This window comes from Lissotriton helveticus, assembly GCF_964261635.1.
Source record: "Lissotriton helveticus chromosome 1_1 unlocalized genomic scaffold, aLisHel1.1 SUPER_1_unloc_39, whole genome shotgun sequence".
Taxonomy (NCBI): Eukaryota; Metazoa; Chordata; class Amphibia; order Caudata; family Salamandridae; genus Lissotriton; species Lissotriton helveticus.
This window is the reverse complement of record NW_027611680.1, coordinates 1,258,595-1,274,758: the sequence shown is the minus strand read 5'-3', so window position 1 is coordinate 1,274,758 and position 16,164 is coordinate 1,258,595. Positions and strand designations below refer to the sequence as shown.

Here is a 16,164-nt window from a genome sequence, read left to right as displayed (position 1 = left end):
TCTAATGTCCACCTCTAACATCTGGTTTGTTGTCCTGTTGAGGCATATAGTTGTGTTTGGCAAAGGCATAGAGATCCATCTAGGTGTGCTTGATACTGTGTGTTTGTGGTGGTGGGAGATCTATGCGGTCTCCTAATTTTCTGAGCCATAGTTATTTCCACTGCCAGCTTAAGGTTGGCCATGATATTCTATAATTCTTGTCTAGTGTCGACTCTAAGTTGGTAACACATGCTTGCACGGGAGAAGTAGCATTGTTTGTGGTGCTGGGAAGGGGAGACTCTTTTGAGGATGGGCATGCTTGTTCTTTGAGATATTGCTTGTCTGGTTTGGGGACCTGTGCGAAGAGGTATACTGCACAGTGAGTGGGAGGAAGTTCTGATCAGACACTTGAATAGCTTACTGATGATTACTGATGTGCACAAAACTGTTCATCAGAATTTCCATCTTTAGACCTCTTTAACCTAGTGTTCCATTGTTCTCAAGCTTTCTATCTCGAAAATGCATAGAGCCCTCTCATCCATCTCTCAAAATGAACTCAGACTCTGGTTGTCTGTATTATGTAATAAATGTTATTCCTTTGTTCCAGTTTGCAATCTTTAACAATCTCTGTTTTTAAATCCACAGAAACCGTATCCGTGCTCTAAATGCCCAAAAGGTTACCAGTGTAAATCAGCTCTCACTCGACATGAGAGAACGCATACTGGGGAAAAACCTCATAAGTGCTATGAATGCCAGAAAACCTTCAGTCGGAAAACCATTCTCACCCGGCATGAGTTAACCCATTCTGGGCAGAAATCCCATCAGTGCTCTGAATGCCCAAAAAACTTTAGTCGTAAATACCTTCTCACTCAACATGAGAGAACCCACACCGGAGAAAAAACATATCACTGCTCTCAATGCCCGAAAAGATATTGGCTGAAAAGTGATCTTAAATTCCATGAGAGAACTCACACTGGTGAGAAACCTTTTCAGTGCTCTGAATGCCTAAAAAAGTTCAGTTATCAAACCAGTCTTATTTTACATCAGAGAACTCACACTGGGGAAAAACCTTATCAGTGCTCTGAATGCCAGAAAACCTTTAGTGTGAAAAGTCATCTTACTGTTCATGAGAGAACACACAATGGGGGAAGAACCTTTTCGGTGCTCTGAATTCCAGAGAAGCTTTAGTTATAAAATAATTCTCACTCCACATATAAAAGTCCATCCTAGCTAAAATAATGTATGAGTGTTATGAAGGCATGTAAAGATTTGTTGTAACTGTAGCTAGGACCCTAATTTAATATTCCTGATTTATGCCCTTATATAGTTATACTAAACCATATCCTTATATAGGCATAATATACCCATACTAAGGCATAGTTAATTATACAATAGTTCTGTCGGGTGGCAACACAACTGATTTGCAAACTCTAGTACATGTAACAGAAGAAACCAACCAACCTCTGACAAAAACACAAACCAGGTTCTTACATTTAATGAAAAGAAAGCCTGTATATGATTTGTTGTGCTTTTATATTTATCAAAATTTCATTCAAGGCAATTCACAAATGACTGTCAATATATTAATAACAAGTGCGAACAGTGAAGATAGTGAATAGTGATCACATGACAAGAACAATATATACAATAAAAAGAATTTCAATAAGGACAATCTATACAAATATATACAGGTTCTAATTACATAAAGGCCAACAATTGCTTTAAGTTTTTACAGAATCCTAGTCGTTTCATCGATGTACTAGGGTTCTGAAATTTTCAAGGCCTAGGTGGAAATGTCGACGTTTCGACCCTTAAGGCGCCAATCTTTGTGGTCGCAGAGGGTCTTTCTCAAGACAAGTATACAGGGCACGACAGTCCTGAGATCCAAGTGCGTGTAAGTCATCTGGACCGGATTGGTACAAAGTCCTTCAATCGGGCAATTTTTCATTCGTATCCCTCTGAGTGCGTAGCGTCTCAACCATCGGCTGCTGGAAGTCATAGCCAATGTAGTCCAATACGGCAAGGCTACTTCCACAAACTCCTAGAAAGTACAACGCGTTCTTAGAGAAACCAAAACATCCAGCATCCTGGGACTTTCCCCCGCCTCTGCTTCTGTATTGATTTGTCCTAGAACTCCTAGAGTCCTGAAAGAACTACGAGTTCTTAATGACGTCATATGTCCACCCTTACGTCAAACTCAGCCCCTACCAGGTATAAATATACCAGCATCTGCCCTAGCTAAACACATGGTGGTTTGGAGCAGATCGACTATCTACTTGCCTGATGCCCTGCTGTTGCAAGCGCCTGAGGAAGCCGACCCCTCCAGCTGATACACTGAGAGAGATGCTGTATTTTCTCCTGCCGAGAAATCCAGCTCCAGTGTTTCCCGGCTACCCTTGTGGGTTACTGGGAGATCGAGTCCTGAGAGAGAGATACAAGACCTCCCACATTCTATCACAAGGTAAGGAGCTGATTAGACCCGTAGAGAATTCTTGGATAGACTCTTGGCAAAAACTATTTCAACTTAAACTTCTTATCAGTCACTTCTTCCCTGTACTAGGCTTAGGTTAGGTACACCGGGGTAGGGGTAACTTAGAAGCACTAGTTGAGTACGTTTAGTCATTGTTTTATCATTGTATATATTTTATTCGTTTTAATGCATCTTATGGCTTAGAAACTATATCGTGCTTTTACAGTATTATTTCATAATACTCTTTTTACTGTACGCACTTTACTTTATGACAAGTATTGTGATTGTAGCAATTCACTTCTCATGTTTGAGAAAGAGGACTGTTCAATAAATAACATTTTTTATTGAAAACGCCCGTCTCTCTGTTTCTCTGCACTTTCTGGTGAAACTAAGCATGCACGAATGACTGAGTAAAATAGCCATCTATTGTTTCCGCGACTCTGGAGATTTTCCTCCTCATTCTTGGAGAAGGAAAGTTGTCATGTTAATGCGGTTGTCAGAAACGAATCCCTTCTTGTCTATTCAGGAAGATTAATCTCTTCCTGTCTATTCGAGAAAGTTTCTAGTGATCTCTGAGCTAGCTGGCATTCATAATTAAGTCTAACATATTCAGTAGAGACCTGGTCGACCTCAGTCCCACGTCTAAACTACCGTTTATGTTATTCCAATGCGCAGAGCCTATTGGGAATATAGGAACTACACTACAGATTCAGTTGGAAGGTCAAGTTATAAAGAAAAAGTGTTTATTAGTGTTTTGAACGCCAGAAACGCCCATTGCAGTGGTTGTAAACCATCTATATTAAGATCAAAACTGGTTAACTTCCAATCTCAAAAAGCTGACGCTGATAATTCCTCAAATAGATCTTTGGTTCTATCAAGCACAGTTCACAGGCCCCTCTTCTAAGATTTGGGTTACCTTCGCAACAGCTTTTAGAATGACTTGATGGTTTCCTTTTTTCTTTTAAACATATCCTTATTGCACATTTTATAGCTTATGTTTTAACGCTCCCCTTCAAGAGGACAGTCCATTCTTAAGATTAATTCATGTCACGTCTTATACACAGATCAAACATGTATACATATATTGCTATCTTTCCCACATAGAAGACATCCAATTGACCCCCATTCCCACATCTTATAGTGAATAGAAAGGTGCTCTACTATCCCTCTTCTAGTATAGCCCCCCACCCATCAGAGGTGCCCACGCCCTTGACCCTTTTCTCCTTGCCCCCTCTCCTTTTTTTGCATATACTGCCTCTTCCGTATGATAAATAGCCATTAGACGAGCGAGCCATTGTTGGATCGATGGTGCTGAGAGGTCTTGCCGTGCCATAGCCAAGCTTAGCCGAAAATCCATCATTACAATAAACACAAATGCCTGTGCCTGGCTAGGGATTGATTCATTACTAATCCCCAGTAATATAAGTTGTGGGCTCTGTACTATACTTGGTCCAAGTCTTCCCCCCAGGAACTCAGTAATGTCCCCAATCAGGCCACCTAGGGCTGGGCAGGTTGCAAACAGCGTATCAAATGCGCATGGCATTGGGTACAATGCTCGTTTCTGGTTCCACCCCATTTAGCTATTTCCCCCAGAGTGTAGTACAACTTGTAATCTGTTTTAAAATGCTGTACTTGAGAAAGGCAAAACTTAAAATTGTCTGTGGCAGATTTCTGGAATTCGCGAGGACGTCTGTTCCTGCTTGAAACCTTCTCGTCCCACCACATTATCTGCTATTCTATATCATCTGGCATGAGCTTATACAACAACTGATAAAGCTTCCCGATCGGGATTTGCTAATCGACTCTATCCACCAGTTCATCCGTATAAATACCTTTGCCCCTCCTGCTTTTTTCAGTAAAAAAGATATTTTAAAAAACTTGTGATGCCCCAGATTAAACCTGTGCCGTAGGGTCTCAAACAATTCATATAAGAGTCCCCAAAAATTACCGGGAGATTAAAATCTATGTGCAATGCAGTGTAGAAGTTCAGCCAACCCAGGCCTACTTTCTTCTGCACCAGGGCCCATATTTTGAACAAACAATGGAGGGTCTTAAATCGAACTCTTTTATAGTATCCATACTAAAGCTGCCTCCAAAATACACCCCATGCCACATCCCCTATCAGAAGCTTGTATGGGATTAGGACTTTGATAAGCCTCTCATTGTATCCCCAATAAAATAGATCTCTATTGCAGGGCAGTGGCCCAGTAGTAGATTGTTATATTAGGCACTGCTAACCCCCTGAGCTCCCTCAGGAGTGTCCGATATTTCAGCACCATTATAGGCCTAGTATAAGCCCACAAAAATCGAGAGATCGTCCCATCAATAACCTTAAACCATTGGTTCCCTACTTCAAGAGGGATGGCCTTAAAAAGTAGAGTATTTTAGGGACCTTGATCAAATTGATTCTTCTACCTATTAAAGACATTTGTAAGTTGTTTATTCTGCCAAATTCTACCCTTGTACTTTTTTATTAATGGATCCAAATTTGTCTGTATAATTGTTTTCTACCTTAACTATGATTTTACCCCTAAATAGGTAGCCCCCTCTATCACTAGCCAATCCTCCCATTCCACCTCTGTGTTTTTAACAATTTGGTTCTTTTTTTTAATTCAAATAATTTTTATTGGGTGTTTCAGTATAAAGTAAATGCAAACGATGCATAAATTGGAAACATACAATATTACAAAAGAAACAGTACAGTACAATAAAGCCAAGGGGTAATAGGCAACATACAGTGGGGTGGAAAATAATATACATTACAGTAGACAGTGTCCATGGTGATTTATAGTGGAGTCGCATGCAACAGTTTTCAGCAATGGAATTTGAAGGGGTGCAGAGTAAAGAGCAGCAAAGATGTGAGGTTGGGTTGCAGGGTTCCTGAGTGAACAGATCTAGTAGTGAAACTCACACAACCGGTTTGTGGTGTTGTCAGATCGGGTCAATGCGAAGGGGGGAGTGGATACCTAAGGTGGTTTATGTGTGGTAAAATAACTGTCGAGGGTAGACCACATCCTTCTTATAGGAGGGCGCCAAGGTGACTGTTGCAGAGCTATGTTATCCGCTCCCTGGAGGCTAATCACCCAATTGAGCCAGCATGCAAAGGTAGCTTTGCTCGAGTCTTTCCAATTACTAAGTCCTACTTTAACAGCTGCTGTGAGCAGGAGATCTAGTAGTGCTCTGTCGTCGGCGTGGAGGGAGGGTTCTTGGGTGAAACTAAAGGCCAGGTACGGTAATTCTCTGGACGGGGAAATGGGGAAAATTTTACTAATAAAGGCAAATATCTTGTCCCAGAAGGGGGTTACACAGTCGCAATGTAGGATAATGTGTGATAAGTCGCCTTCCGCCCTTTTACAGTTCCAGCAAAAGGCGTCTGAGCTGATGTTATGAGCGTAGAGACGCGCCGGAGTCTAATAGGCTTTGTGGAGAAACCAATATTTGGTCTGGGATATAGTAGGGCTAATTTTGTGTCGCATGCAAGATTCCCAGGTATTGGTCCAATCCGCTTCTGAGATCGGTCTAGAAGACAGTTCAGACCAGAACTGTGCAAGTGGTGCGGTCAGCTTGGTTTGTTGAGGGCGAATGAGTTTGTAGAGATAGGACACCTGATGGCCTAATCTGTTCAACCTAGTGAGGTAAGATGGGAGGAAGTTGGGTATAAAAGAGAGTTTCGCCTTAGAGAGTGCAGCTTTTATATTTAAGAAGGTGTAGAATTCTAGTGGCGCAAGACTGTAAGTAGTTTGAATGTCTCTGAACGGGATGGAGTATGACCTCTCGAATAGTTGGTGCGGGAAAAAGAGGCCTTTTTTAACCCATTGCGAGTTATACAGTGGTTTGCCTTTACATAATATAGATCGATTATTCCATAATGATTCCCAACCTGAGCGGCAAATGCTATGATCTAGAAATTTATCGACTTTAAGAAGTGCTGCTTTTGTATTACGGAAGATAGATTTCGAGTAGGATAACAAGTTTAGGTTGAGTGAAAGGGCTGCAGCAGGTGTGATGCCGTCTAGGATCGCTTGTTCGACTTCCAGCCAAACCGGGGTGTAGTCTATTGCGGGGGCTAGCCAGTGTGCACCTTGTCTCGCTAGGAAAGCAGTTTCGTAGCGCCTAAAGTCTGGTAGGGTTACCCCTCCTAGTGATTTGTCCAAGCGTAGCTTTTTAATGCTGATCCTCGCTTTTTTCCCTTTCCAAAGGAAGTTGGTGAGTGCCTGGTCGAGCTTGTGGTAGAAATCCTGGGTGAGTGTTAGAGGAAGCATGGAGATGAGATAGTTCACCAGGGGCGAGATCATCATTTTGATGGTCTCAACTCTGCCCCACCAAGTGATGAAGCAAGGGGACCATCCTTCCAGTTGGCTTTTTATTTTAGTTAAGGTAGCTTTCTCGTTCTGTTGAAGGGTTTCCATAAGGGAGTCCCCAAACTCTATCCCCAGGTACTTAACAAAACCTGATTGCCAGCAGAGACCCGAATCTCCCAGCACTTCTTTTGTGGTTAGGATGTTCAATTGCTTGACCTCCGACTTGTCCCGATTTAGTTTATACCCTGAATGAGTGGAGTGTGTTTCAATGGTGGACATTAAGGCGGCGATGGAGGGTCCCGGGGATTCAGATACTATCAGGATGTCATCCGCGTAGGCGGCTAATTTGCACAGGTATCTCCAAAACTCACTCCCTTAATTTTATTGTTTTGTTTAATGTCGGCGATGAGGGGTTCCATCGCTAGGAGGAAATGGGATGGAGAGAGGGGGCAGCCCTGTCTGGTTCCCTGTTCCAGGGCGAACGGATCCGACAATGATCCATTTATGGCAATGCGAGCGGATGGGGAGAGGTATAAAGCCATCACCATATCTATGAAGGTGTTTCCTAGGTTGAAGCTGGACATACAATGCCTAAGGAAGAGCCAGGAAACTCTTAGCTCTTTTGAACGCTTTCTCCGCGTCTAGCGTAATAGCCACGGAGGGAGCATCAAACGCTTTGGCCTTTTCTATAACATGGCAAAGAAGTCTTGTGTTGTCGTTAGACATGCGATGTTTTAGGAAACCAACCTGCGATATACTAATTAATTTAGGGAGGAGCGAGTTAAGTCTGGTCTCAAGAGTTTTGGCGTAGATCTTGCAGTCCAGATTTATTAATGATATAGGCCGATAGTTTTTTGTCAGAAGTGGGTCTTTCCCATCTTTGGGTATGATAATAATGGTGGCCTCATTCATTGAATTAGTCACCCCTTTTGTAGAGGCGAAGGATTGGAATACTTTTAGTAATAATAATAATTATTTCTTTATTCGGTTTTTTACCAATGGAAAACCATAAAAGTTATCACAATATACATACACATTTGTATAAAAAAGAAAAAAACAACTTATTACTTTAAAAACAATAATGTGACCGGAGTCCTGTGTGATTCTTGAGCGAGATATAAAATAATAGGTCTCATATCATTTTCTTTTATCTTTTATAGGTTATTCCTATGTCTCATAATGCACTTTAGGAAGTTAAGTACATGATAACAGGTACGTTCCGAGTCCAACATCTGAAGTGCTAGCATGGCTGGGCGACACTGTCTGTAACCCCAGCCCTTTAGTAAAGGAAATAGCCAGATTTTTCTATGGGTATGGAAAAATTTGCAAAACAAAATTGTGTGGATACATGACTGGTGGGACCTATCGTCACATGGGCAGAGGACCAAGTTTGAGTCCCAAGTGTTCTTTTCTGGAAAAGTCACTAGTCTGTGAAAAAGATTCAGTCTGAACCTTGTCAGGAGCATTTTATCATATGTTGTAAGTTCTAATGTCAAATAGAGCTGGATTTTCGGGTTATGCTGTATCATGTTTGCATGAAGCGCAGATTTTTTGGTCGATAGCAGAGTCAGCCTCAGGGACTCTAGATGGCTCAACGCTATTTTGTTTCAGGTCCTTCTTAGATATTTCAGTTAATTTTTCTGGGGTGGAATAGTACTTTTGTAAGCCCAGGTCGTAGAAAAAGTGTCTGATATAGGTAAGCCATGCTATTTTATGTGCGCCGTCCAGTGCCATGGAGTCCAGCAAATTATTGTCCGACAACCAGATTCGTCTCCAAAGTAGCAATGGCTGGATCTTTATCAGGTCTTCTATATATGGGATTCCCAGTTCCATATGGGAAGCATAGATGGAAGAGCCTTTTGGTGTGGATAAGAGGAATCTCATAAAGGTATTTTCTTCTATTTGCAATGAACCAATGGGTGTGTGTCCCCAAATCCCTGCCCCATAAAGGGCGATGGCTTGGCATTTTGCAGCATAAATCTTTAACAATTCGACTGGTGGTCGCTTTCCAAGTCTTTGTGAAAAATTCATCAGTGCTACAATTGCTCTTTTGAACTGATGTCTCCTGGCTTCGATAGCAGCCTTCCAGTTTAGGCTTTCATCTATCATAATGCCCAAGTAAGAGTACTGTGAGGTCCTTTCAACTTTTTGATCTTTTAAATAAATAGACTTTGTGGGTTTTCGTTGTCCGCCAGCTACCATAACATATGGTTTTTTTACATTTATATGTAGATCTAGGGCGCCCATAAAATCGGCATACTTGGATAGAGATTTCTGAAGCTCGATAGGGGTACGTGCTAAAATAACTGCATCGTCCGCGTAAAGCAGTGCGGGGATCGGGCGATGTTTCATTCTTGGTAGGTCCTGCCCCCCCCCTCAGCATCATCTCCTCCAATCCGTTGGTATACAGGGAGAAGAGGAAAGGGGCTAAGACACATCCCTGTCTTACTCCTCGCTCTACTCTGAATGATGCAGTCAGCTCTCTTTTTGTTCCGTAGCGTACTCTTGCAGAGGCTTCACCATATAGCTCCCTTAGAAAATCCAGAAGGGGCGGGTCCACCCCTCTTTTTCCTAACAGGGTCCAAAGCTTCGCATGAGACACGCAATCAAACGCGGAGGACAAGTCCACGTATACCATGTACATTGTCCCTGGCTTTGCGTGAATGTATTTAGAGACTATCATGCTTAAGTTAAGGGCCTGTTCCACAGTTCTGAGTCCTTCCCTAAATCCAAATTGTAAATCCGAAAGGATGTTTTTATATTTTGCCCATTGCTGTAATTTTTCTAGGACTACTCTGCCAACTACCTTGCCCAGAGAGTCTAACAGCGAGATAGGGCGATAACATTTCGGATCTTGGCGATCCCCTTTTTTAAAGATGGGAACCATGATAGAGCTTGACCATGACTCCAACAATCCCATTTTCGCCACTGCAGTGCAAACTCGGGTGAGTATGGGGGCCCAGAGATCAGGAAGATGTTTAAATAAATCTACTGGGACTCCGTCGGGGCCGGGTGCCTTGCCGCTCTTGCTCAACTGCAGTGCCATTTCGAGGTCTTGTAGCTTGAAGACTATCGATATTGGGTATACTACCGGAGGAACAATATGTTGGAGTTCTCCTATTAAAGGTGTTAGTTCGAAATTTTTTGAAAAGTGGTTTACCCAGGTTACCTCGTCAATAGCAACGTCGATCTGGGGAGTGGAATCCGATAGCAGGGGAGACTTTACTATTCGCCAAAAGGACTGACTGTCTTTCATGAGTGCGCTTTTATGCAAATCGCCCCATAGAGTCAGTTTCAGCTCTTTTTTCATTGTCTTTCTGGCCTTGTTATACTCTCGCCTGAGATGTTGTATCTCTAGCTGATCTCTATTCGATTTACCAAGCGCCTTTCTTAAGTTGGTTTGCGCCTTAGTGCATTCACGGTTGAACCAACCCGTAGTACTAAAGCTGTTTTGTTTAGGTGTTCAGGTCAACAGTGTTTTTGTTTGATCTAGTATTAACTTAAAATTTTTCAAGATTAGATTATCATCTGATAATGGATCTAAGCATGTCATTATATTGTTGTAAGCAGTCTTTATTAGTGTGCTAGTCAGCTTGTTGGGGTCCACCTTTTCCCATTTTATGGTGTATCCGTTTCTTTTGCCCAGTTCAAGCCTATTTTGGGAGAGAGTGTTTGCTATTTCTGTCAGGTGAGATTCTGGGTGGTTCAGCTGTAGATTCAGCCTGAAAGCAGAGTGATCACTTAGGATATTTTCCATAATTTTAAAGTCCCTACTTAGATGTTTCAAACCTTCTGTCAGGACTATATAATCGACTGTAGTCTCATGTCCCCTCCCCCGGTAGGTAGGTTCTAGTAGATACTTTGTTGGTTGTATTGGGTTTATTATTGATAGTTCCAGATCTGAGAGTAGGTTATTCAGAGCTAGCCCCGTCCGTGAATGGAGGAAATGTACGAGAGGATTCTCGTGTTCATCCACCATTCCACAGATCTGATTACCCGATAGAGGGCAGGGGTGTAGATTGAAATCCCCTCCCCATAATATATGAAAATTGCCCTTTTTTTCATGTAATTGTCTGTGATGGGCAGTTTTTTCTTGGATTGAGGAGAGAATGTTAAGTAAATGGTCATCCTCTAAATTATTATAAAGATTTATTAAGATAATGGTATGTTTTTTCCCTATCATGAGTGAAAACAGTTGGAAATTTGGCAAAGATTCTACCTCTAGTACCTTTAGGTCTGTTATTGTATTGGCTATGTAAGTTACCAGACCCCCCCTGGGTCTGCCTGCACTACTTGGTAGGGCAGGGGAAAAGTATGTCTTATAACCCACAAGATGTAGGGCCGTCATGGCCCATGTTTCCTGTAGACATATAATTTTACCTTCCTCCAAAAAGTGGGCAGCAGAACCATCCTCTATTTTCGGTCGGAGGCCTGCGATGTTCCAGAAAATAACGGGAATCCGTAATGTATTCTTTAATGGGTCTGCCGTGTCACTTTTTGGTGGCTCTGGGGCTAAGGCAGGAAAAGCCTGTGGGGGGTTCGGAGTTTCGACTAGTGGTCAGTCGACCATTTCCAGGCTGCTGAACCGATTCATGGTGGGAATGCCCGACCAATTTTCCCAGTGTGGGGTTTCTCTATAGATAGGTCTGTGTGGTTGATATCACGATCTACCCCACAGTTCCCAGTTTCTGCCTCTATTCTGTGGTCCCACGGTCTGCCATGGGCCCTCATAGTGTTGGTAGTTCTGATTTGCTGACAAATGTGCTCTACTACGCTTGGGTCCTCAAAGGTGATCACTATACAGTCTCCCTGTATACTTTTTTTCCTATATCCCACCCAAGGGGTCCTGCGTACTGATGTTATCCTACTTATCCAGGTTGGCGGAGTGCGTCGGTTTGTGTTCAACCAATGTTGTACCTTATTTTTTAACAACCAGTTTGGTTCCGCCCCCTCCCCCGTTAGTTCAGGTACCCCTGTCATCACTACCACGTATGGACATGCCTCAGGTGGCAGATTTAGGGGGGGCCTGCTACCAGTGGTCCCTCTCATACCTCCTTTATTTGGTGGGGGATTTGTTTTTTTGATAGCAGGAGTTTTGGGGGCCGGTGTTTTTATAGCTGGCGTGTTTGGTGACGGTGTTTTTGGTGCCGTATTACTCTGAGGGGGAATTGTAAGGACATTGGGAGTGGGTTTCGGTACTGTGGGAACTTTTGCTACTGTAGGACCCTTTGCTGTCGGTTGTTGTTTAGGCGACGGGCAGGCTAAAGTTGTAACTTTCTTTTGTGGGCCTAATGTGAACGAGTTATTTATCCCCACTTTTTGCGCTCCCTGTGTGATTTTTGGATTGGGACAGCCAGCAAGTTTTGTCAGTTGCGACTCGATGTTAAGGAGTCTAGTTTCTATTGGGCGAACATAGGAATCTAGCAGGGAAGCTATTTCCTTTATTAGCCTTGATGCTCCGTTGTCCTTGCCAGTTATTAAAGAGGGGGGGGATTCTTGGGTGATAGTATCTGGGATGTTCTGTGGTGGATGGTGGATCGTTACAAAGTTATTGGCTGGGTCAGGGATTTGGTAAGATGGACCTACCGAGTTTGTGATGTCAGTCAAATCGGTACGATCGTCCGCTTACTTATTTGCAGTGTTATCTACCTTTTCCGTATCTATCCTTTTCTTTATGGCTCCCTCCCTCCTCCCTCTTGCTTGTCTTACTTCTTCCGGGGTGTGATCAGGGAATATTTCAGGTGTTTTCTCTAGCTCGCTTTCTGAGAAAGTTACAGAGAGTTTTGAGGCTGAAAGGTCTACGACATTTGGAAGGCTAAGCCTATTGTTGGCCACTATGGTTTGAGTTGAGGGACAGTGTATTTCTGGTGTTCTTGCAATTGCTAGTTGGCCCAATGAGGATCGCCTTGCAATTGCAAGTTCAGTTGATACTCTACCCTCAATCAGGCTGATGCTTTGGTCAATGAATGTATTAGCTTTGGTGATAAAATCATCCATTGGACCCAACAGTTGTTCTCCTATCCCTGTCTTTTTCAGTTTTTTTTGTTTGCTTCCCCTCGAGTTCATTTTCACTAAATTGACTGTGCCAAGACTTTAGTTGATATTATTAGATGGATAGTTGGGTACGCAGAGATAGTTTATATGAATTCCTGTGATAGAGGTACGCAAATGTAAAGGTTAGGGGAGGGGCCCGGACCGGTCTCTTACGTTCTCGAACGGCCTCAAACGGCCCGCTCTTTGCCCGGTCTTCGCCCGAGCTCCGCCCCGCGCGCGTCCCGCGTCGCGGTTATAATGGTATTAATTATATACTGGTAGGCGGTGGGCGTGTCCGTGGGCGTGGCCGCCACGGGAAGAGGAACCAGCTAAGGTGCGTGGAGAATGCTGGTCCTCGCAGTCCCCCGGCTCGCTGATGGTATTTGCCCCTAGCCTCTACCCTGGGGACTCTAGCTGGGAGCGTTTGGATAGTCCTGCCGATTGCAGGACGCGCTCACACCAGCGAGTCCTCGTTGAGGGGAGGCGGCGGCCAGACAAACAGGGTTTGATGTTAGGCGGACTTTACTTTCGTCGTGAAGACAGCAAAGCAGCACATTTCACTGGCAGCTGAATGAGCGGCACCCGCGGAGCGGGTGTCGCGAAAGGTTAAGTGCAGGTAGGCGTGTCCATGGGCGTGGCCGCCGGGGGAAGAGGAACCAGCTAAGGTGCGTGGAGAATGCTGGTCCTCGCAGTCCCCCGGCTCGCTGATGGTATTTGCCCCTAGCCTCTACCCTGGGGACTCTAGCTGGGAGCGTTTGGATAGTCCTGCCGATTGCAGGACGCGCTCACACCAGCGAGTCCTCGTTGAGGGGAGGCGGCGGCCAGACAAACAGGGTTTGATGTTAGGCGGACTTTCCTTTCGTCGTGAAGACAGCAAAGCAGCACACTTCACTGGCAGCTGAATGAGCGGCACCCGCGGAGCGGGTGTCGCGAAAGGTTAAGTGCAGGTAGGCGGTGGGCGTGTCCATGGGCGTGTCCGCCGGGGAAAGAGGAACCAGCTAAGGTGCGTGGAGAATGCTGGTCCTCGCAGTCCCCCGGCTCGCTGATGGTATTTGCCCCTAGCCTCTACCCTGGGGACTCTAGCTGGGAGCGTTTGGATAGTCCTGCCGATTGCAGGACGTGCTCACACCAGCGAGTCCTCGTTGAGGGGAGGCGGCGGCCAGACAAACAGGGTTTGATGTTAGGCGGACTTTCCTTTCGTCGTGAAGACAGCAAAGCAGCACACTTCACTGGCAGCTGAATGAGCGGCACCCTCGGAGCGAGAGTCGCGAAAGGTTAAGTGCAGGTAGGCGGTGGGCGTGTCCGTGGGCGTGGCCGCCGGGGGAAGAGGAACCAGCTAAGATGCGTGGAGAATGCTGGTCCTCGCAGTCCCCCGGCTCGCTGATGGTATTTGCCCCTAGCCTCTACCATGGGGACTCTAGCTGGGAGCGTTTGGATAGTCCTGCCGATTGCAGGACGCGCTCACACCAGCAAGTCCTCGTTGAGGGGAGGCGGCGGCCAGACAAACAGGGTTTGATGTTAGGCGGACTTTCCTTTCGTCGTGAAGACAGCAAAGCAGCACACTTCACTGGCAGCTGAATGAGCGGCACCCGCGGAGCGGGTGTCGCGAAAGGTTAAGTGCAGGTAGGCGGTGGGCGTGTCCGTGGGCGTGGCCACCGGGGGAAGAGGAACCAGCTAAGGTGCGTGGAGAATGCTGGTCCTCGCAGTCCCCCGGCTCGCTGATGGTATTTGCCCCTAGCCTCTACCCTGGGGACTCTAGCTGGGAGCGTTTGGATAGTCCTGCCGATTGCAGGACGCGCTCACACCAGCGAGTCCTCGTTGAGGGGAGGCGGCGGCCAGACAAACAGGGTTTGATGTTAGGCGGACTTTCCTTTCGTCGTGAAGACAGCAAAGCAGCACACTTCACTGGCAGCTGAATGAGCGGCACCCCTTTTGTAGAGGCGAAGGATTGGAATACTTTTAGTAGGGTTGGGCTAATAGAAGTCTTGAGTTCCTTGTAGAAACCGGCTGAGAAGCCATCGGGGCCAGGAGCTTTATTGCATATGAGGGTTTTAATAGACGCTAAGACTTCCTGTAGGGTGAGCGGGGAATTCAGCTTCGAATTGTCAGTGTCATCGAGTTTTGGGAGGCATAAGGAGTTTAGGTAATCAGAGCATGCCTGTGAGTCAAAGTCTAATTTGTTCTTGTAAAGGTCTTCATAAAAAGACTTGAAGGTGTGGAGAATGTGGTTTTGTTTAGTTTGGACAAGATTGTTTTGATCTTTGATTGAGGCAATGTTAAATTGCCTATGTTTATTTTTTAGGTAGGATGCTAATAGCTTCCCAGCTTTGTTGCCTTTGCATGTCTTCAAGGACTTGAATTTATTAACCCAAACCCCCGCTCTTCTGCTAAGAATCGCGTCGTAATCGTACTTCTTTTTAGTGAGGTCGTTTAAGATCGACGCGTTGTGGAGGTCCGCCGCATGAGATAATTCTAGAGTATTGATATCTCTCCCCAAAGCCACGAGATCTAGATTTAGTTTTTTGTTAGTTTGTGCTCGGATGCTAATAATCACACCCCTTATAGTGGCCTTAAGTGCGTCCCAGACATTCGCTATGTCCGAGCCAAGAGTATCGTTTAAGGTAAGATAATCCTGTATGGCGGACTCGATCTTTTTTTTGTTCTCTGGATCTGAGAAAATATCGTCATTGAAGCGCCATCTCTTCGGGGGAACAATGGATCTTGAGCCTACTAGTTTGGTTTGTATGCTGAAATGGTCAGAGACCAATTTGGGGGCAATATTCGTTTCGTCTATAAGGTGTGTGAAAGGGCTATTGACAAGGATATAATCGATTCTGGAATAGGAAGTATGTGGAGCCGAATAAAACGTATAGTCACGACCGTCAGGGTGTTGTAGTCGCCACGAATCCTGTAGGTCAAATTTGGAGCAGAGGCGTTTTAAACTGTCGTGTGAGCGGATGGGGTGATAAGTACAATTTGATTGACGATCAATCACCGGATCTAGAGGTTAGTTGAAGTCCCCCCCAATGATTAGTAGTTCATCCTGGGGGATGTTTTCAAGTAAGGGTTAGAGTCCCAAAAGATCGGGTCATCACCATTTGGGCCGTAAATATTCAGAACATGGATGTGGTCATCATTCTTTAAAAGGTGTGCCATGATGAATCTACCATCGGAATCCGGAGTGTGGGATATGGAAATGTTGGATTTTTTTGAAGGGTAAGGACCTCTCTCTTTTTGTGCACAGCTGAGGAGCATAAAGTGTGCGAGATCCAGTGTTGTTTGATAAATTCTGCATCCTCGTTCGACAATTTGGTCTCCTGGAGTAGGAAAATGTCACACTTGGACTTGGCTAGATATTCTAGGACTTTCCTCCATTTTAGC

General features: G+C 44.7%; 1 protein-coding gene across 1 annotated transcript in view; it reads left to right on the top strand.

The window, feature by feature from the left end:
• LOC144806000 (uncharacterized) overlaps positions 1-1,149 on the top strand; it is a 47,012-nt gene extending 45,863 nt beyond the window's left edge. The window contains exon 4 of the mRNA XM_078672459.1: positions 623-1,149. Coding sequence (XP_078528585.1) covers positions 623-1,149 — 527 coding nt within the window. The remainder of the gene's footprint in view (positions 1-622) is intronic.
• The last annotated feature ends 15,015 nt before the right edge of the window (positions 1,150-16,164 follow it).